At 45.9% G+C, this 21,236-nt stretch overlaps 1 protein-coding gene across 7 annotated transcripts in view; it reads right to left on the bottom strand.

Annotated features, from left to right (window-relative positions):
* Window positions 1–21,236, bottom strand: part of NEK11 (NIMA related kinase 11) — a 170,319-nt gene that overhangs the window by 20,136 nt on the left and 128,947 nt on the right. For 4 of the 7 annotated variants that reach the window (XM_084620355.1, XM_084620359.1, XM_084620357.1 and 1 more), the window contains exons 15-16: window positions 8,631–8,727; window positions 1,888–2,673 (exon numbers count right to left, since the gene is read on the bottom strand). In XM_084620355.1, coding sequence (XP_084476481.1) covers window positions 2,475–2,673; window positions 8,631–8,727 — 296 coding nt within the window. In that variant the 3' untranslated portion in view covers window positions 1,888–2,474. Of the gene's footprint in view, window positions 1–1,887; window positions 2,674–8,630; window positions 8,728–21,236 lie in introns of those variants that run through there. The other 3 variants (XM_084620358.1, XM_084620356.1, XM_084620360.1) reach the window with 1 other exon arrangement.

Below are 21,236 nucleotides of genomic sequence, written 5' to 3' on the forward strand. Positions count from 1 at the left end.
GCGCGGCCATAGCGCTGCCAGCCACCGGTGCTCCAGGCAGCGCGGTAAGGGGGCAGGGAGCGGCGGGGTTGGATAGAGAGCAGGGAAGTCCGGGGTGGTGGTAAGGGCAAAGGGGTGTGGATAGGGGTCAGGGCAGTCAGAGGGCAGGAAACAGAGAGGTTGAATGGGGGCAGAGGTCCCGGGGCCAATCAGGAAGCAGCCCGGGGTGGGAGGTCCGGGGGCGGTCAGGGAGCAGGGCGTAGTGGATGCGAGGCGGCTGTTAGGGGACAAGGAACAAGGGGGTTGGATGGGGTAGGAGTCCTGGGGGGGGCTGTCAGGGGGCGAGAAGCAGGGGAGGGTCTGATGGGGTCAGGGGTCAGGCCATGCCTGCCTGTTTGGGGAGGCACAGCCTCCCCTAACCCGCCCTCCATACAATTTTGGAAACCCAATGTGGCCCTCAGGCCAAAAAGTTTGCCCGCCCCCACTTTAGAACCCTGGTAACTCCTGCATCAAGCCCATAACTTCTGGTTGACCTAGAGCATATCTTTTAGATAGATACCCAGTCTTGATGCAAAGATACCATAACAGAGACTCCACCACATCCCTAGGTAAGTCATTCCAATGGTTAGTTACCACCACTATTAAGAGTATGTCTGAATTTGTCTAGCTTCAGCTTCTAGCCACTTTGTCTGATACATAAGAGAGACCTTTCCTATCAAAAAAATCTTCTCTGTGGATGCATATATAGAAAGTGATCCAGTCACCTCCTATCCTGGTCTTGAATAACCCTCTTAACTTTCTGTTGGTTATTATAATTGCACCACATCTTGGGAAGCACTTAAGAATATCCCCAGAAACCTTCCAGATACATGGTTGCACACATCACCTATCTTTTTCAAAACGAAACAAAGAACAGTTACGCACTTTATGCTAACTGCGGTTCTTCGAGATGTGTTGCCCAAATGGGTTCCACTCTTGGTGCACATACAGCTCATGCACTCCAGATCAGAATCTTTTGGCCAGCGGTGTCCAGTGGGGCCATGCCTATGCCCTGAGTGCCCTTACAGCCACCCAGCAGAGAGCAGACCAGGACCAACTGGCCCTCAGATCCTTTGCCAACAGAGAAAGCAGGTGCTATCAGACTCAGCAGTAGTGGGGAAGGAGGGCGGGCTGTGGAACACAGAGAGAGAACACATCTCAGAGAACAATAGTTACTGTAAAGTTACTGATCCTTCTTTGAATGATTGTCCTTATGTATTCCACTCTTGGCGACTCACAAGAGGTGCCCTCATGTAAGGGGCTGGTGCTCGGCGTCTGCCAAAGCAGGCTTCAGATCTAGATGCCGGGACCAAAGAAAATAATTTAGTAAACGTATGTACTGAACCTCAGATCGCTGCTTTACAAATTTCAACAATGGGAACAATGCTGCAGAAGCTGCTTGTGCTCTGACAGAGTGGGCTCTCGCCTGGGCAGAGGATTCTAGTCTAGCTACACGGGTACCAATCTGAAATCCATTTGGACAGTCTTTGAGATGATGTAGCTTGTCCCTTCATTCTTTCAGCAAAAACAAGAAATAAGTTTATTGAGACTCTAAAGGGTTTAGTTCTGTTCAGATAAAAAGACAGGATTCTAGGGACATCTAAAGTGTGACGCCTAGACTCCCCCCTCCCACACACACTTGGGTAGAATATTGCTTAGGAGGAGAAATGGTAAATATATCCTTTGGTTCAGATGAAACTCTGAGAGGACTTTGGGCAAAATCTTTGTTGGTAGAGGTGGAGAAAACAGAACAACCTTGCAAATTTCACCAATTTAATAATAATAGGACTTCTTGAGGTATTTGAACTGCCATGTCTATGTCATGTCTGCTTGAGTGGACTTCAACCACCCTTTCAAAAAAAAACCCACAAAAAAAACAAAAACAAAAACAAAACAACAATTATGGTGAAGTCTAACCTACTGAGCCCCACACAGGCACAAGGTCATGCAGCCTAACATTCCTAGACAAGTCCTGACCATTGTCAATGGGTTTGGCTAACTGATTTATGAGGTCTGACAATGGGGCAAACCTGCTTCAAGGTAAATATGCTCCTTGCCATTGTAGAGTCCGGAAGTGCTCCTACAAAGTCTATTTTTTGCATCAGCAGGAGTGATGATTTCTCTTTGTTGATTGGGAGCCCTGGAGTGGTGAAGAGCTGGAGTGCCAATGTATGCTGCCTGTGACTTGCTGAGGAGAGCGTCCCCAAATCAGCCAGTCATCAAGAGACAAACTAGAATGCCTTGTTTCCTAAAATGTGCTGCTATGACAACCAGACCTTTTGTGAAAACTCTTGGGGCTGTTGACAGTACTCTGGACAGGGCGTGTGAAGTCCCCTCTGCACATCTTAAGTATCTTCTGTGAGTAGGATGGATTGATACATTGAAATATGCATCCTGGAGGTGGAGAGCTGCAAGCCAGTCTTCAGGATCTAAAATAGGGATTACTGATGCCAGGCTCACCATTCCGAACTTGAACTGTGAACAATGGTGTTGAATTCTCTGCTGTCCAGAACAGGGCACCAGCATCCTATTCTCTTTGGAAAGTAAAGGAAATAAAACCCCTTCCCACTGACCAGATGAGGAACTTCTTCTATTGCTCGAAGAGTGTGGAGGGATTCCACCTTTTGTTGCAACAGTCTCTCAAGAAGATAGTCCCTGAAAACGGATGGGAAATGTAGGTGGTGAGTAGGAATTGCCTGAAACTGAATTGAATAGCCTGTTTCAGTGTTCTCAAGGACCCTCTGCTCAGTGGTAATGCTGTTCCAACTCCCTCAAAATAAATCAACTGATCTCCTAATGGCATTCCCAACAACTCTCAGCACAACCACCAAACTGTTTTGAAGCTGGTGTCTGTCTCATTGAAGCCGCAGTAGAAGAAGAAGGCGGCCTTCTCCAATGAAACTTCTGTTTGTCTCTAGGCAGTTTGGAGGGTCTTTGGCATGGCTGATTGTCAAGCTGTCCTGTAGTAGTTCAAGAGCATGGGTACCAACCTCAGGGCAAACTGTTAAGAAGCGGGGCACAAAATCCAAATGGATTGTGTGTTCTATTATTAGATTTCAGCAACCAAGTATCAAGTGTAAACTCCTCAAGCACTATAACAGCCTTAACATGGAGTCACAGACAGTCCTCTTGGGTACTCCAGTCTGTGTTGCCACTCAGGTAAGCTTGCCTATGTGACAGATGGTCCCTTACATCAAAAATCACAATAATATTCAAGTTATTCCCAGTCCCAAAGGACCAGTCACTTATCCCAGGTCAATTGCACCTTAGATCTCATGCGAAGGACAACACTTGTAGCCAATCCTATAGTAAACTATCTAAAGATGTATTAACTAGGAAAAGGAAATGAGAGCCATTTACAAGGTTAAAGCAAGTAAAGACATACACACAAATGAGTTCCAATTTTAATTTTCCAAAACTAATAGAAGCTTCTATAGTAAGCAAGTTCTAGGTGTCCTTTAGGGCTAACCCTGGCAAGCACTGGGGATCTTTTGCTTATGCTTAGTAATCCTTGCCCCCTCAGAGTCCAACCAGCATAGAAGATACAGTTCCTCCTTTCTAGGACTTTTTGTTCTTCCCTCTTCTGCTTTGAGTTGCAAATTCAGCTGTTGGGAGGAATTCTCTTGCATGTCTCAACACCAGATGAACTATTGTGGAACATCACACAACTAAAGACTTTGTTGATTGCTCCCCCTTCACCTCCACCCCCACTGAAGATATCTTCACTGTGAAAAACAATAAAGGGGACTCCAGCAGGGCTGAAACAGTTAAACCGCCCAGTGCTATAAACTTCTGAGTATCAAGAGTAACAAATTGGAAAAGGTGCCGACGTGGTCAATACCAAAGGAATTGGCATCCCACTGCCAGCACTGAGAACACGGTGGCAGTCCAGACTCTGTACCAAAGGCAGCTTGTGACTGATTTTAGATGGTACTGAAGCATGGGATTGGCATCACTATGGGTGCCAGAGGGGCCTAAGTCAGGCCTTGAGTTACCTTCATTTAAAGTGGGAAGAGGAGATGTTTTCCTCTTTTTTAGCTAGATCCCTGGGATGGAGACCTGCACCTGTGCTCAGGGCCCAGGACATAGGCGCCAAGTTTCTATCTGCCAGGGAGTGCTCCCCGCCAGCTCTGCCCAGGACCCACCCCCACTCCACCTCTCCCCACCCCTGCTCTGCCCCCATTCTGCCTCTTCCTGCCCCCACCCCGCTTCTTCCCCGCCCAGTTCTGCCCCTTCCCCTGAGCATGCTGTGCCCTCGCTCCTCTCCCCCCACCCAGCACCTCCAATTGCAGCAAAACAGATGATCGGCAGAAGGTGCTGGGAGGGAGGAGGAGGCGCTGATTGGCAGGGCCCACCAGCAGGCACTGGGGGGAGGGGGATGATGGCATTTCAATTGCCCCCCTGCCTGCCCGCCCCCCGCCTCACCTCCCTGCCTCCTCACGAAGCACGGGGCCCCCAAAAGTGTGGGGCCTGGGGAGGTCACCCTGATTTGCTGTACCCTAGGGACTGCTCTACCTGTGCTCCTTAGAGGAACAGTGCTGCCTCCTATTACTTTTGGCTGCAGAGGAAGGGCTTATCTTCACTACGTGGGACTGTTACAATCGATGCAGCAGATGTCGATTTAGCAGGTCTAGTGAAGACCCACTAAATTGATGGCAGAGCACTTTCTGGTCGACCCCGGTACTCCACCTCTCTGAGAGGAGTAAGGTAAGTCGACCGGAGGGCGTCTCCCGTCACTGCAGCGCAGTGAAGACACCGGGGTAAATCGCCATAAGCTACGTCGACTTCAGCTACGTTATTCATGTAGCTGGAGTAGCGTAACTTAGGTTGATTTACCCCGGTAGTGAAGATAAGCCAAAGACTTGATAGGAGGAGCATCTGAGGAATGCTTTAGTGAGGAAGCAGAAGCCCTGGAGGTTAGCCCAGAGCAGGTGCCTGCTGGGGCATTTTCAGTGGCGGATTACTCAGAGCCAGAAGGGGTTTGTTAGCCTGGATCTGAAGCAGGTCTCATTGATTTGTCCAAAAATAAATAAATAAATTTTAAAAAAGAATCCTTCACTAATAAAGTTTGTTTGAAGAATGAATGACAAACAGAACCTTTCTCAGCAATATGCCCCTCACTGATACCAAACAAACATTTTGAGTGTCCATCAGTGAGGGGTACAGCTGCCTTACAAGATGAACAACACTGAGACCCAGGAGATTTTCATTGAACCATGAAGCTGCCCACCCGCTTCCAGGTAAACAAACATTAGGAAAAAAGTTCACTTAAAGTAAAACCTAATAAAACTATTATCCTAACTAACTACGAACAACACTGCTAGGGTGACTATATACCAACAAATTCATTTTAATGAGCACAAGTGCAAGATACAGTGACACGGCTCTCTCTGTTCTGTCTCATTGCCATGGCGGTAAGAATGTACTAAGGAACAGTTAGCTCCACTCTGTCCTTCGAGTCCTTTCGAGGGGTGATGCAAGACCATTGAGGGTGCAGGTGTGGCCTCAGACACTGCTGACCAAAAGATCTTAATCTTAAGTGTCTGGGATGCATGCGCACCATGAGTTGAATCCATGTAGCCAATCACTCAGAGAAGGAAATTAGTTTCCCTAAATATGGCAAACTGCAGCTGGGTATCTGAGTTATTATATTCAAAAAGCTCAATGACCTCATTCTACATTCCTGTAAGATGTTCTTTTAGCACCATCTCCTGACATCCTCTAATTATGAATACACTACAAAAATCCCTGTGCACCGATAGAGCTGAATCTGCTTATATTAGTACCCTGATAAACTGCATGTCTATGCACTGCCAGGGAACGGAGTCACAGAAATACTTAGTAATGACTCCAAACAATGAATACATGAAATCTATTTGACTGACTGTCCTGCCTGCTGTTGTCTGCAACCCCATTCACATTATTTACAGATGTCAATTAACATTTGCTACCACACGCTTTTTGCTGTTTCACCCTCTGTTGACTAAATGCGTTTCTTTCATTAATGTAATTTGTAGTGTTTGTCGTGTACAATGCTTACCTTTAAAGCACGTCATAAAATAAAAGAGTATCTCTCAGCACAAAGTAGATAATGGGAACAATCATTAATTGGCATGCTTCTGGTTCCATAAAAATGTACCAGTTACAAGGATTCCACCGCACTTCCATTCCATCCTTATTGATCTTACCTTCTATGTCCCAAAGAGGACTCTTGAGCGACTGAGATTTTATGATAGCAAAATATACGATCTCTCTCTTTTATTGGAGCCTGTCAACTGGAAGGCCCTACAGTAAGGTTTGTAGAGTTGCAATTTTCTGACTGAAACTGAACAACACAACTCTGAATAATATTAATCTTGCTCTAAGCAGCATTGACTTGCACAGATTTGCAATGCATTATATGCTGGGTTTTTTTAGGGGAGCACAGAACAACTGATACTTGATGGTCCCCTTCTGGCCAGACACACACCCCTATTCACCCACCCTGCTTTGTATGCCCCCACGACAGTACTCTAAGCATGCATTGTTCACACACGGGAGGTTGCTGTGATCCCCGGGGGTGTGTGTTTGCATATGTGCTGCTTATCAGCTTTTTTCTTCCACCTCAACTTCCAGCCCCATTTTCTTGCAATTAACATACTGTCTCACCTTTGCATGTTCGGACCGTGGCATGGTGCACAGCATACGATGGACAAAGGGCCCTAGAGCGCTCTAACCACAGACAAATTCTGTGCATGCTTACATAATTAAGTGGTTACTTTGACTTACAAAAATAAGTTCTGATTTTAGTTTACAAAAAATTAAAAAAGCATAAAGGGACCACAGTGTAAAAAAAAAACCAACCCATCATTCTCAACATGTTAAACCAGGGTTTTCACCAAAATGTGTGTGTTTATTAAAATATTTCTGGGACATGTTTTCAAGCTAGTATAGCCTAGCACTCTCTTAACATTTCTGTCACGATTTTTAACTTACATAAGGAGCCCATCCTACAAGTTTCTGGGTGCCAAGAAATAATTTACATTACACATGGCCTGGCTCAGCAGCCCATGGAAACTGACAAACATTTTTTGTTGGAAAATGCAACTTTATTTTTAAATAGCTTAGCAAGACCATGGTCCAAAAGCTGACCCCAGCAAGCAGCACAGATAATGAAAACCTGGTCTACAAGCTGTAAGTTTTGTCTGGTGTCCTGCACAGAGAGTAATTTGGCAGAGCTCTATTTTTTTCAGCTGGAAATGAAAGACGTCTAAAGACATATAAAGATGTCTTGAATGGTGCAGATTTATCCTGTAACTCCATTTGCCTGCAGGGTGAAAGCTGCAAGGTTATTGGGTATTTTGTGTAACCAAACTCACCTCTGAACCACTGGGCATATGACGCACAGTGTCTCTTTCAAAAGTGCTCTCCATGAAAGTGGTACTGACAAGAATCAGATTGGCCAACGCTGCGTGACCTCAGTGCTATGGCCAATCCAGGAAGTAAAATCCTAGGGAGATGGTACATTTAAGACTTCTGTAAAATGGAATAGCCTCAGCTGGTTCAGGGTGACCATCAGTAAGACAGATATTTGGTAGCTACTTCTCTTGGGCCCATCTCTACTGGGCATTTTAGTGTAGCAGAGTGTTTTGAGCAGTGCATCAGTGCTATAATGTTGTTTTTTTTTCTGTAGAGGTTTCAATTAAATTACTATTGCTAATAATTTGTGTTTATTGTTTGTATTTTGGTAATACCCGGAATGTGCTAGGCACTGTCCGCACACACAGGAAAACAGTGTCCTTGTCTGGAAGGACTCACAATTTAAGATCAGCGGAAATGTTGTAACACTGTACTTCAGTTCTGATAGAGCATCATAACTAATAGGTCACTATCTAGCTAGAAGTACAGTAAACCTGACATAGTTACTATAATAATACTCTGTAATTACTGTAATAGGCATGAGCTGTATTAATATATATAATTAGAAGGGAAGCTACAGATCTCTGTTCTATTAAGGAAGTGAAATAATTATTTATTACAGCTGAGATTTTCAAAGGAGCCATTTTCAAAGGAGCCTAATGGAGTTTCAATGGGAGTTTGATGCCTATCTTCCTTAGTCTTCTTTGAAAATCCCAGCTTACAGCACTACTATCCTTATTTAACCGGTACAAGACCATCGGAAAAAACCCATTGCAGGAATGACGGAATAAAGGCCAAAGGGCAAGTAAGGGAAAGAACACAACAACATGAACGTCTGCCGCTGATTTATGGGGTTTGTGTTGAGATGATAAAAAAGGGGAAGTTCAGAACAACACAGAAAGCTATGAAGACACAGTATGCTCCTGGAAAGGCTAACAGGGATTGTGCCGATTACAGGGGAACCGTTCAGAAGCAACGGTTAAGCTTTCCCTCAACTGGTGCAGACGAGCGTTCCGTTGTAATGAACATTCTGGGATCCATTTCACAATCTCTCTTTTCTAATCTCTTCTCCCCACTCCCAACCATATCCTGTCGTCGTTCAAAACTGTCAACTTGGTCTAAGTATTGCTTTCATAGATATATATGCTACTTACTCCCTCATGCATTTCAACTTGGTCCAAGTATTGCTTTCATAGAAGATATGAGCTACTTACTCCCTCATGCGTTTCAGCTTGGTCTCAGCCATGGTTTTGTTGATTGCTCTCGATCCCTGGGGCACGACTGGAGCCACGCTGGTGACAGTCCCAGAACCTACAAATCAATGCACAGACACTCAACCTTATTCATCTTTATCTCATCAGTAGCGCTGCAGATTCAGGACAATATTCAAGGGCAATCAGAAAATGGAAGATAATTCCCCTTTGTCACACGGTATTGCTGTATTAAAGATAAATTAGATTATTATATGCACATTGAGACAACTCAGTTCAGAGGGATAAGCAGATTTACAGTTTACAATAATTGTCATCCAACCATTGCATTACACAAAAAGGTCTTTCACATGGGAAAAAACTGGGACAGAGAAACTATTCAACAAAAAGAAATCTACTTAGACTCGTTTTCTGTTTCGTTCACTTTCCTTGTATTTATTTATAGGAACAAGATCCTTCTGACAGCCAAGTTCCTCCTTTGGCTTGATCGTGTACTGAGGTTTCAGTGTTGTGCTTACAACATCAGACTTCTGCTGTTGTAGGTGAAGGGATTTCCGCAGTATTCACCATTTACCTACTGCACAGGGGCGTTGTGAGCTCCCCAGTGATTTTAGGAGTGTAGCTGAAAGAGCCGGGGTCAGAATAAGACTAGTTCCAGCCCTTTTAGAAATGGTCAAGAGACAGCGCTGCTCAGGGTGATGGGTAAGAGGAAGGCTGCCTGACTGCTGTGAAGAGGTTGTTATGACAAAGCAAGGCATAATACCTTCTGGGGCATGGAGGAAGGTGCAGGGCTGCAGCTTCTGATGCATCTTTAATAAAGTATAGCCAGCACCCCCCTGACAGTGTCCAACGTGCAGAAGAGGAGAGACCATGGAGCCACCTTTGCTTAACCCAAAAACACCTCTTGGGGCTGCTAGAGCTTCAGGCTGTTCAACCCCCTCCAAATAATGGCTCTCTCTTGCCTAGGTACACTAGCAGACCCCTTTACTTCTCCCTCACCCATGAATGGCCAGCCACACTTTGACCCGTGGTCTTTTTTATGCCTTTCAAGCTTAGACCTGTGCTCTCGATATAATGGAGCATGCCAATCAAGCAATTTTGTCCCATAGAGTCAGAAATGCTGTGGGCTTGCTATAGCTCCCCTTGTATCTGGGAAGAGGAAATCCTTATGATGTCAGTAGCAGCCTGGGTTTCAATTGGTGTCTCAGGTCTTGTCTACACAAAGAATTAGACCGCAGCAAGCTGGGAGTGAATCTACCCTCACTAGCCTGCCAGGGGCACCCTGCTGATACACAGTACAGTGTTTTGATCTAGCTCTCTTGGAAACAGGCCTAGACCAACGTGCATTAGCAGGACTGTTAATGCATGGGGTGCACATGAACAGTTAGACCGTAGCGGGCAAGATTCACACCCCAGCTTGCCATGAACGAAATGTTAGTGTAGACAAGTTCTCAGACTTTGAAGGCAGAAGGAAACAGCAGCCACAGGATTAATAATAATATTTCTATATGTTCTGTGAAACTGAGAGGTTTTATGTAACTACTATACAATGGCAACCAAAATAATAGGCGGGGGAGGGGGGAATCAGTTACACAACACCCATGCTTTAAAATCCAGTTCTTCTTTACTTTCACTTCAGTTATAATATGATATTAGCAGCCATTATACTCACAAGATACAAGCATTAATAATTGATGCTTTACCATTGAACGATAGGATTATGAGCATTCAGATGGTGCCCAGCCTTGTTTCTTGCAGTCTTTGAGATACTGGCCACTAAAATCATGTTGTTATTGAAGTGAGGGGGGGATAAGACGAGTGGGAGCAGTCAGATATGTTTTATAAGTGAGGTTACAGCTCACAAGCCTCCAGGTTTAGAAAATGTCAGCTACCCTTCACTGAAAACTAAGACAATCACTGGTGATAGTGAAATACAGACTATCGAAGGCCATTTACCAGATAGGCGAGGTTGCATTCAGTAGCCCAAGCTACTTGTCTGGTTCCTAAATATTACTATGTACCCAAGGTTTTGTCTATGTGCTTATAGTTAAAATGGTGAGAAATGACTTGCTCGGTTCTTGTCAACAATTAATTTGCACCGCAGCTAGTTAAAAAAATATCACTCTAAGTTTCTATGCTTGTAGCGGTTCAATTTCAGGGCAAAACTATGTAAACACTCTTCTAGTAACTTGGTCAAGCATGATGCAAACATGTGTATGAATGGGTTTATCAACAGGAAGACATTGAGGAAAGCTGATTCGAATAAACTAAAGTTGTGTGAGTTTTAAAGTATATTTGATACACTGGATTAAACTCTGTGTGAACACTCTCATTAAGAATTAAAGTGACCTTAATTCAGTTTAGTGAAATTCAATGCCCAACTGAATCAAACTAAACTGAATTAAGGTTATTTTAATTGTGAATGAGAGTGTCTTCACAGGGGCGTAATGCAATGTAACTAATCCACTTTTAATTTACACCTTTAGTTAATGCAGATTAACTTCCCTGAATGTCTCTGTGTACAGAAGCCCCTTATCAACTTCAACTGTGTTATCATTCAATCTCTTGGGGCTTGGCTACACTTGCGAGTTACAGCTCATTAAAGGAGCCCTGGGCGCACTAGCTCACTACCCGTCCACACTGGCAAGGCACGTAGAGCGCTCTGACTCCGCGGCTGGTCTGCTCCTGGTACCTCCACCTCGGCGAGTGGAATAACGGTTGATGCGCCTCCGCTGCAGCGCTGAGGCGCCATTGTGGATGCCCTGGTCTATTAATGCACTCTGATCGGCCTCCAGAAGTGTCCCACAATGCCTGTTCTAGCCACTCTGGTCATCACTTTGAACTCTACTGCCCTGCCCTCAGGTGACCAACCATCAGACCCACCCTTTAAATTCTCTGGGAATTTTGAAATTCCCCTTCATGTTTGCTCAGCCAGACGTGGAATGCTCTCAGCGCATCTTTCCAGGTGACCATGCCGCCACACGATCCCCAGTATGGAGCAATGACGAGGTGCTGGACCTCATCAGTGTCTGGGGGGAGGAAGCTGTCCAGTCCCAGCTGCACTCCAGCAGTAGGAATTACGATACCTTCAGGCAGATATCAAGGGACATGATGGAAAGGGGCCATAACCGGGATGCAGTGCAGTGCAGGGTTAAAGTGAAGGAGCTGTGGAATGCCTTCCGCAAAGCCCACAAGGCAAACAGCTGCTCCAGTGCTGCCCCCATGACCTGCCATTTCTACAAAGAGCTGGATGTGATACTTGGGGGGGGGCAACCCCATCTCCACTCCTAGTACCCTTCACAGGCCAGTTCAACAAGGCAGGAGGAGGAGCAAAGTGGGAGCAAGGGTGCTGAGGTGGAGGAAGACATCCCAGAATCCCTATATGCATGCAGCCAGGAGCTGTTCTCAAGCCAGAATGAAGGTAGCAAGTCATGGAGGCCGGTGCTTGGGGAAGGACAAACACCAGAGGAGGTTTCCGGTAAGCAGCTTTTATTTTGGGAAGGAAGTTATTCGGTGTGGGCTCTTGGGGCGAGGAGGGTTAGGGCTGCATGCATGCCTAGATGCAGAATAGGGCGTCTATGTGCTCTCTCATATCGCGGTAATCGGCCTCAGTGATCTCTTCAAAGGTCTCATCCAGAACTTGGGCAATGCGCTTGCGCAGGTTTCTCAGGAGAGCCACCATGGTCCTTGTCCCAGTAAGCCTAACTTGTCTGCGCCACTGTGCCATGAGGGGCGGGGGGACCACTGCCGCACACAGGCAAGCTGCATATGGGCCAGGGCGGAAGCCGCATTGCAGTAGAAGACCCTCTCTTGCTTCCCAGGTCATCCTCAGCAGCGAGCTATCTTCCAGGACGAACTCCTGTGGAAAATGTGGGGACAGTGTTCAGTATAGGGGCCCCCTGCCACTGTTGGCTCTCCCCAAGGCACAGAAACCCAGAGGACAGTACAGCCGTGGAACAATCAGTCATGCTTGACCCTGTGCTTAATCACCATTTTGGGGCTCCCGTGGGCTATGTGCGCTCGCTTTGGGACAGGCAAATTATATTATTGGGTAGACTGTGCTTGCCCTTAAGTGTGGGGAATCATTGATCTGTCTGGCGTGAACAATGCTGCCTCTGTTAAGTGTTGCATTTTGCCTTTACAGATACAACCTTGAGATCTCATCCGTCTGTGTTATCACCGGCCGACAGACTCCAAAGAATCAGAAAGAGGCCACGTAGACACAAGGAAGACATGTTGCATGAAGTAATGCAGCATTCATGCCCGGCAAACTTGCATCAACATGATTCCAACGGTCGACTTCCCCACTCCGAACTGTTTAGTGACCGATCGGTAGCTGTCTGGAGTTGCCAGCTTCCAGATTGCAATAGCCACCCGCTTCTCCACCATCAGGGCAGCTCTCAACCTCATGGCCTTGCGCCGCAGGGTCGGGGTGAGCTCCTCACACAGTCCCATGAAAGTGGCTTTTCTCATCTGAAAGTTCTGCAGCCACTGCTCGTTATCCCAGATGTGCATGACGATGTGATCCCACCACTCAGTGCTTGTTTCCCGAGCCCAAAAGCGGTGTTCCACTGTGGTCAGCACCTCCGTGAATGCCACAAGCAAACTTGTGTCATAGGCGTTACTCGAGTCGATATCGTCGGAGCCCTCACTGTCACTTTGGATCAAAAGGAATAACTTGACTGCCAAATGAGACTCGTCAGCATACTCCTCAGCAGTTTGGGCTCCATTCCCACAGACGGAAAGGAAAGACAGAGCGCGCAGTACAAAAAATGTTGAAAGATGGCACCAAATGTGGATGGAAGCACAGGGATTGCTGGGATGCGAACCGATGCATCACAAGGCATTGGGACAGGACCCAGAATGCCCCGCACCCTCTGCCCCCTTCCCACAAGCCACAGTGCCAGAATGGGAAGAGGGGCTCTGTGGGATAGCTGCCCATAATGCACCGCTCCCAAATGCCACTGCAAATGCCGCAAAGGTGGCCACGCCAGTGCGCTTGTTCCCGTCAGTGTAGACGGACTGCAGCGCTTTCCCTCCTGCGCTCTCGGAAGGCGGGTTTAACTCACAGCACTCTGCATCTGCAAGTGTAGTTTAAGGGCATGGCTATATTTAAAAGGCTGCAGCGGCACAGGGTGCAGCTGTACTGCCGTAGCGCTTCAGTGAAGACACTTCCCTTGCTGACAGAAGCGCTTCTCCCGTCAGTGCAGTTAACCCACCTCCCCAAGAGGTAGTAGCTATGTTGCTGGGAAAAGCCCTCCCATCAACATAGTGGTGTCTACACCAGGAGTTTAGGTCAGTATAACTGAGTCGCTCCGGGGTGTGGATTTTGCATACCCCTGAGTGACGTAGTGCTGCTGACATGAGTTGCTAGTGTAGACCAAGCCTAGGAAACGTTGGAGCGGTCAGTACGTTGCAGGTGCTACACAAAATGATGCTGATGACTTGGTAGGTGGCATTGTTCGCTCTCAATCAGTATTGTACCAAGGCCCTAGTATGATGCTTCGGGCCTCAGTGCTGTTGCCACATTTCAAATATGAGATAAAATTGATGTCCTGACTACCTGTGCCTTAAAAAGAAGGCGCAAATGGTACTTTTCTTAAGACAAAGTCGTATTAAGCCTGGCAGCCCGATAAATTCTAGTGAATAGTAATATTGCAGGGTAGACCATGGTGGTAAGAAGCTAGTATATTCTCCTTGTAGTAGTGTCCTGGCATATTTATTGCTCCAATACTTTTGCTTCTTCTGCTCTGACATTTCTTTATTAAAGACATCCTTCTTGACTTTCTGGGAACTCATGCTAAATAAACCATTCTTACTTTGCCTTCTCTCCATGTTGGAGAGTGGCCAAAGAAAACTTGGTCTCAAAACACAAACTAATATCTTCCCCTCCACTAAACAACATCTTATGGGTATTGTATAGCTGATGCAAGGGCATCAGGCTGGAGTATCCTGGGAAGGGGCTGTTATAATTAAATATGGGGTTTCAGTTAAGGTTGGTGAAGAGCTTTCTGTACTGCTAGCGTAACGATCCTCACAGACTTTTCCAAGGGTGCTTGGTAACCCCGGCCTCAAAGAAGGTATTTATTTCATCAGAGGTATTTTTCTGTAAGCAGTCACACGACATTTTGCATCTAGTTCAGATCAGTTTATTCACTACTCCTGAGGGCATTCTGCTCAAAAAAATTAAAAATTCTGTGCCAAAAAAATAAAAAAATCTGTGCACAATATTTTAAAATTCTGCAAATTTTTTCAAATGAATGTGGAGGTTCCAGTACGGCATTGGAGAGCACAGGCCACTGGCTGCACAGAGGTGGGAGATCACTGTGCAGCTCCCCCCAGGACACAGACCCAGTTGTGAGGTTGCACCCAATCCTGACAGAGTGCAAGGACCGGGCTGGCCCCAAAAACACCCCAGGGCCCTGTTCCTCCATGCCAGGTGCACCAGGTGTGGGCAGGCAGGCAGGCTCAGGAAGGCAGGATCCAAATGTGGAGGGGCTCAGTGTCGGGGGATCCAGGTGTGTCCCACACAGAACCTCTCAAACCAATCTGAGTGTGAGCAGCTCAGTGGAGGATCTGAATGTGGGAGGGGGGATCTGGATGCAATGGTAATGGGACTCTGCAGGGGGGTTCAGGTGAAGATGGTTTGGGTTCAGTGGAGGAGGTCTGGGTGTGGTGGGGCTAGAACTCAGCAGAGAGGGTCTGAGTGGGGGTGTGGCTCAGTGTGGCATCCAGGTACTGGGGGAGTGGGGATCCAGGTGCAGCTGGTTGGGGCTCCATAGGGTGGGGATCTGGGTGAGGGTGGCTCATCAGGGTGGTCCAGCTGCAGTGGGAGTGGGGCTCGCCCTGGGGGTTCTGAGTGCGGGGGACATGAGGCTTGGCATGAAGGTCTGCTATGAGGGGGTCTGGATGCACAGGGGTTGGGTGGATTGGGGAGCAGCTCCCTCTACAGTGATCCCTCCCCCTATAGCTGAGGAGTGATGGGTGCAGGAAGCGTAGGGGAGGGAGTGAGTTTGCAGAGCTTCCTACAGCCAGGGGAGAAATCTGGGGTTGGGTCTGACAGCAGCTGAGCCCAGCACAGGGTAGGACCCAGCACCAGCCAGGTCTTCCCCAGTCCCACCTCCTGCCCCACAGTGATTTACCTCTCTACCAGCTGCCCCGGGCACCTGAAACATACTGCTGGGGAGGGGCGCATGACCATTCTTGGGGCTTCCCTTTGCTTTCCCATCAGAAAGTCATTTTTCTGGAGGGAAGCAAAGAAATCTGCAGGGAATATAAATTCTGTGCATGTGCAGTGGTGCAGAATTCCCCCAGGAGTAATCCACCCATAAATCAGCATTAAATGATAGTTATTTGGCCACTATCTAAAGGAGAATAGCCAATCATTGCACACTTATTTAACACAATGAAATCTCTATTGATTCTTCAGATAATTTAAAATAAACTGTTCAGAGCACAGACATTTCAAAGCTATAAGATGACAGCTTTCTAAGTTTATTTTAGGGGCAAATGACCTCCCCAGCATCCAGCCCAGCTAGCTAGCCTGATTGCTGGGGACATCTGGAGAGGGAAAATGGGGGAAGACCCTCCCCTGCCCTCACGTAACCAAGCAGCAGCCTCTATGGCCTCAGCATTCCCCCTCCTTCCCCTGGCTCCACTGGATGGTGAAGGACTGGAGGATCTCCACAGTAACAGATCCTCTGGTCCACATCTATTCACAGATTTTAAGGCCTGAAGGGACAATTGTGATTAGCTCTTTCATAACATAGGCCAGAGAAGTTCACACAGCGATTCCTACCTCCAGCCCAATAATTTGTGGTTGAGCTAGAGCATATCTTGTAGACAGCCAAGCTTAAAGACTTCATGTGATAGAGAATTTATCACATCTTTCAGTAAGTTGTCCCAATGGCTAATTACCCTCACTGAAAAATTTGCATCTTATTTTCCGTTTGAATTTTTCTAGCTTCAACTTCCAGCCACTGGATCTCGTTATACTCTTACCTGCTAGATTAAAGAGCCCTCCAGTATCAAATATCTTTGCCCTTTGCAGCTACTAATACAAAGTGATCAAATTTCCTCTAACCTTCTCCTTCTATAAACTAAACAGACTGAACGCCTTAGGTCTTTCATTTCCAAATTTTCATTCATTCCTGTGGCTTTCTTCTGAGACCTCTCCAATTTTTTAGCTTTTTTTTTTAAATATATAAATAGCATGGAGAGAGGATTCCATCCCTGTCCTGTCTGATGCAAAACTTACCCTGTATGCAGCTGTACAGGCAACCCAAAACGAATAGTGGACTATACTGAATTGTTAGTATAATCATAATGACCCAGGAAAAACCCTTTATGCCCAGTGAAGTCAAGCGGACTTTAAAAGGGTCAGAATTTCATCCTTTGAAACTAAAACTGAGTTTTTACACTGAAAAAACCCTACTCACGGCCACTTTTACGCTGAAAAATAAATTGCATAGAATATCAGGGTTGGAAGGGACCTCAGGAGGTCATCTAGTCCAACCCCCTGCTCAAAAGCAGGATCAATCCCCAATTAAATCATCCCAGCCAGGGCTTTGTCAAGCCTGACTTTAAAAACTTCTAAGGAAGGAGATTCCACCACCTCCCTAGGCAACGCATTCCAGTGTTTCACCACCCTCCTAGTGAAAAAGTTTTTCCTAATATCCAACCTAAACCTCCCCCACTGCAACTTGAAACCATTACTCCTTGTCCTGTCCTCTTCTACCACTGAGAATAGTCTAGAACCATCCTCTCTGGAACCACCTCTCAGGTAGTTGAAAGCAGCCATCAAATCCCCCCTCATTCTTCTCTTCTGCAGACTAAACAATCCCAGTTCCCTCAGCCTCTCCTCATAAGTCATGTGTTCCAGACCCCTAATCATTTTTGTTGCCCTTCGCTGGACTCTCTCCAATTTATCCACATCCTTCTTGTAGTGTGGGGCCCAAAACTGGACACAGTACTCCAGATGAGGCCTCACCAATGTTGAATAGAGGGGGACGATCACTCGCTATGCCCCTACCTATACATCCCAAAATGCCATTGGCCTTCTTGGCAACAAGGGCACACTGCTGACTCATATCCAGCTTCTCGTCCACTGTCACCCCTAGGTCCTTTTCCGCAGAACTGCTGCCTAGCCATTCGGTCCCTAGTCTGTAGCTGTGCATTGGGTTCTTCCGTCCTAAGTGCAGGACCCTGCACTTATCCTTGTTGAACCTCATCAGATTTCTTTTGGCCCAATCCTCCAATTTGTCTAGGTCCCTCTGTATCCTGTCCCTCCCTGCCACCGTATCTACCACTCCTCCTAGCTTAGTGTCATCCGCAAATTTGCTGAGAGTGCAATCCACACCATCCTCCAGATCATTTATGAAGATATTGAACAAAACCGGCCCCAGGACCGACCCCTGGGGCACTCCACTTGATACCGGCTGCCAACTAGACATGGAGCCATTGATCACTACCCGTTGAGCCCGACAATCTAGCCAACTTTCTACCCACCTTATAGTGCATTCATCCAGCCCGTACTTCTTTAACTTGCTGACAAGAATACTGTGGGAGACCGTGTCAAAAGCTTTGCTAAAGTCAAGAAACAATACATCCACTGCTTTCCCTTCATCCACAGAACCAGTAATCTCATCATAGAAGGCGATTAGATTAGTCAGGCATGACTTCCCTTGGTGAATCCATGTTGACTGTTCCTGATCACTTTCCTCTCCTCTAAGTGCTTCAGGATTGATTCTTTGAGGACCTGCTCCATGATACTTAATGCATCACCAGTAACATTGCCTCTATTGACTTGGTATGTGCTAGTTAGACCTCCACAGAGCTATGTGAAACTGCAAATATTTGCTTCATGATAGCTTTAAAAATGAAAGTGTCCCCGTAGATTCTGACCAGCACAAAATCTGCATCAGTTCCCAATATTTCTGTACAATTCATAGCACTTTAGAACAGCTCTTTAATTAAATTAAATCCATGCCAAATCTGTAAATGCCATGTCGTGTGCAAGTTACCACGTGACTGTGTGAACTAGGTATTCTGCTTTGCGAAAGTCATATGGAGTCTGGGACCACATTCAAATGAAGAGAATTCACAGAATGAAAATGGTGGTGAGAAGAGCGGAGGCCATGGATCCCATTTCTAATTATTGTGTCAGTGACACACAAACATATTAACTCTGGTATGAATACTTCCAGCATACTTCTGAATACTCTTGACAAGTATGGTACTTAGTAGCTGCTCAGAGCATCAGAGATCTTACTGAAGTGGATCCTGATTTTTCACATCCCACTTTCTAACTTTAGTGAAAGGCTTTATTTATGTGTTACAATATGTAATACAGGAAACTGTAATATAAGGAATGGTACCTCATACAAAACATTGCCAGAGAAAAATTTTATATTTTTACTTTAAAATCTTCCTGAAAAACAATTCAACTTAATCCCATTATAAATCCCAAATGAAAAGCCCAAATGACAAAAAACCAAGTGAAATGTGAGGTTCTCATTTCTAATGACTAGGGCTCCGTGTCTGTCACGGAGGTTGTTGGAAGTCATGGATTCTATGACTTCCTGAAACCTCTATGACTTCTGCAGCAGCCAGTGTGGCTGATCCCAGAGCCATCCAACCAGCCCGCCCCAGGGACAGCCACACCGGCCGCTGCTGGAGCGGCTCTGCAGTGAGCCACTCGGGCAGCCCCACAGCCAGCTGCACCGGCATTGCTGGTGGGCCCCAGGGAACCAGCTGAGCAGTGGTCCCAGGGCAGTGGGAGCAGCAGCAGGTGGGCAGCCCCAGGGGTGGCCGGAGCAGCTGCTGCTCAGTGGCCCCGGCAGCTGGTGCTGCTGACCTTGGTGGCCCCCTCGCAGCTGGTGCTGCTGGCCCCTGCCCCCACAAGCAGCAGCCTGCCTAACCCCCAGCTAAGATTTAGTCAGGGATATATAGTACCCCTGTTCATTGTGCAAGAAAATATGTACAGAGGAGAAAGTGCCGGAAGAATGGACCCTCAGTATCATAATCAAGTTACCAAAGAAAGGTGATCTAAACAATTGTTCAGATTGGAGGGGATTAACATTTCTACCTGTCACAGGGAAAGTATTAGCAGCAGTCTTCGGGAACAGAACGAAAAGAAAGATGGATACCATCCTACATGAACAACAATTGGGATTTAGACAAGGAAGATCATGCACAGATGCTATTTTCACCCTCAGACGGATTATTGAAAACACAATTGAATTCCAAGGCAGTCTTGCTATCAATTTTGTGGGCTTTCAAAAGGCATTTGATAGTGTAAACAGAGAAACAATGCAGAAAATTGTGGAACTTATTGGAATTCCAATAAAATTAATTAACATTATGAAGGCATTCTACACCAATTCAAAATGCTACATTAAAATGGATTGAGTAAGCCATTCAGCATCAAGACAGGTGTAAGGCACAGGCGTGCATCTTGTCTTCCTTTTTGTTTATGCTAGTCATCGACTATGCATTAGAACAATGCAACAGTGATACATATGGCCTAAAATGGAACAATTCAAGGCTATTTGATCTAGACTTTGCTGACGACATCACTCTTATTGCTGAAGATGCCAATGGACTACAAAAATGCACAAACCAAGTAAAAGAAGTAATGGAGAAGAGAGGTTTGAGATACAATGCAAACAAATGTAAAATCATGTTAATGGGGACCATAGGGACAGAAATCAAACTGAAGAAGAGAAACTGGAGAAGGTGGACAATTTTATGTATCTTGGAAGTACTATCAGCCAACATGGTACTAGTTCCGAGGAAACAAGAAGAATCAGGAAGGCAAATGCTGCATTTGGAAGACTCAGAAACATCTCCCTCAAGACAAAACTGAATGTGTAAAAAGAAATTGTTATCACCATCACAACATACAGCAGTGAGACATGGCAACTTACCAGGAAAGATATGCAAAAGCTGGATGCATTTCATCACAAGTGTCTGAGAAGAATATTGAGAATAACAGAGATAGGAAGATGAATGAAGAAGTCAGAAAAATGACTGGACAAGGTATCCTCTCACAAATAATCTACAAAAGACGACATCTGTGGCTGGGAGATGTGCTGAGAATGGAAAAAATGCTTACCAAATACTGCCCTTGAATGGAAGCAAGAAAATGCAAGAAGAAAGAGGAAGATTGTGAACAACATGGAAACGAACAGTTCTAAATGACATCAAGCGCCTTAACTTGAAATGGGAAGATTTGGAGAGATGGGCAGTTGACAGGCAAGGATGGCAAGTGTGGGTAGTCCAATGTGCAGCAAAGCATGGGATGGACTAAGGTCTAAGTCAAGTCATGGACTGGTCATGGGCCATGAATTTTTGTTTATTGCCCGTGACCTGTCCATGACTTTTACTAAAAATACCCATGACTAAATTATAGCCTTACTAATGACTTCTGTTTATGATATAAGACTTCTTTTCCTTGGATTGAAATCTTGACATTTCTGGTTTTCACAACCTAGCTAAAGAAGAAATATCTTATTTAAGTGACTCTTCTAATTAGCATGTCTACCATAGAATGGAAACTATAGTAAGTTTACGTTAAAAGGTAGTTCCCTCTGCAACTTTGTAGCTTTA

Source organism: Lepidochelys olivacea (assembly GCF_965140295.1).
Source record: "Lepidochelys olivacea isolate rLepOli2 genome assembly, chromosome: 2".
Lineage (NCBI taxonomy): Eukaryota > Metazoa > Chordata > Testudines > Cheloniidae > Lepidochelys > Lepidochelys olivacea.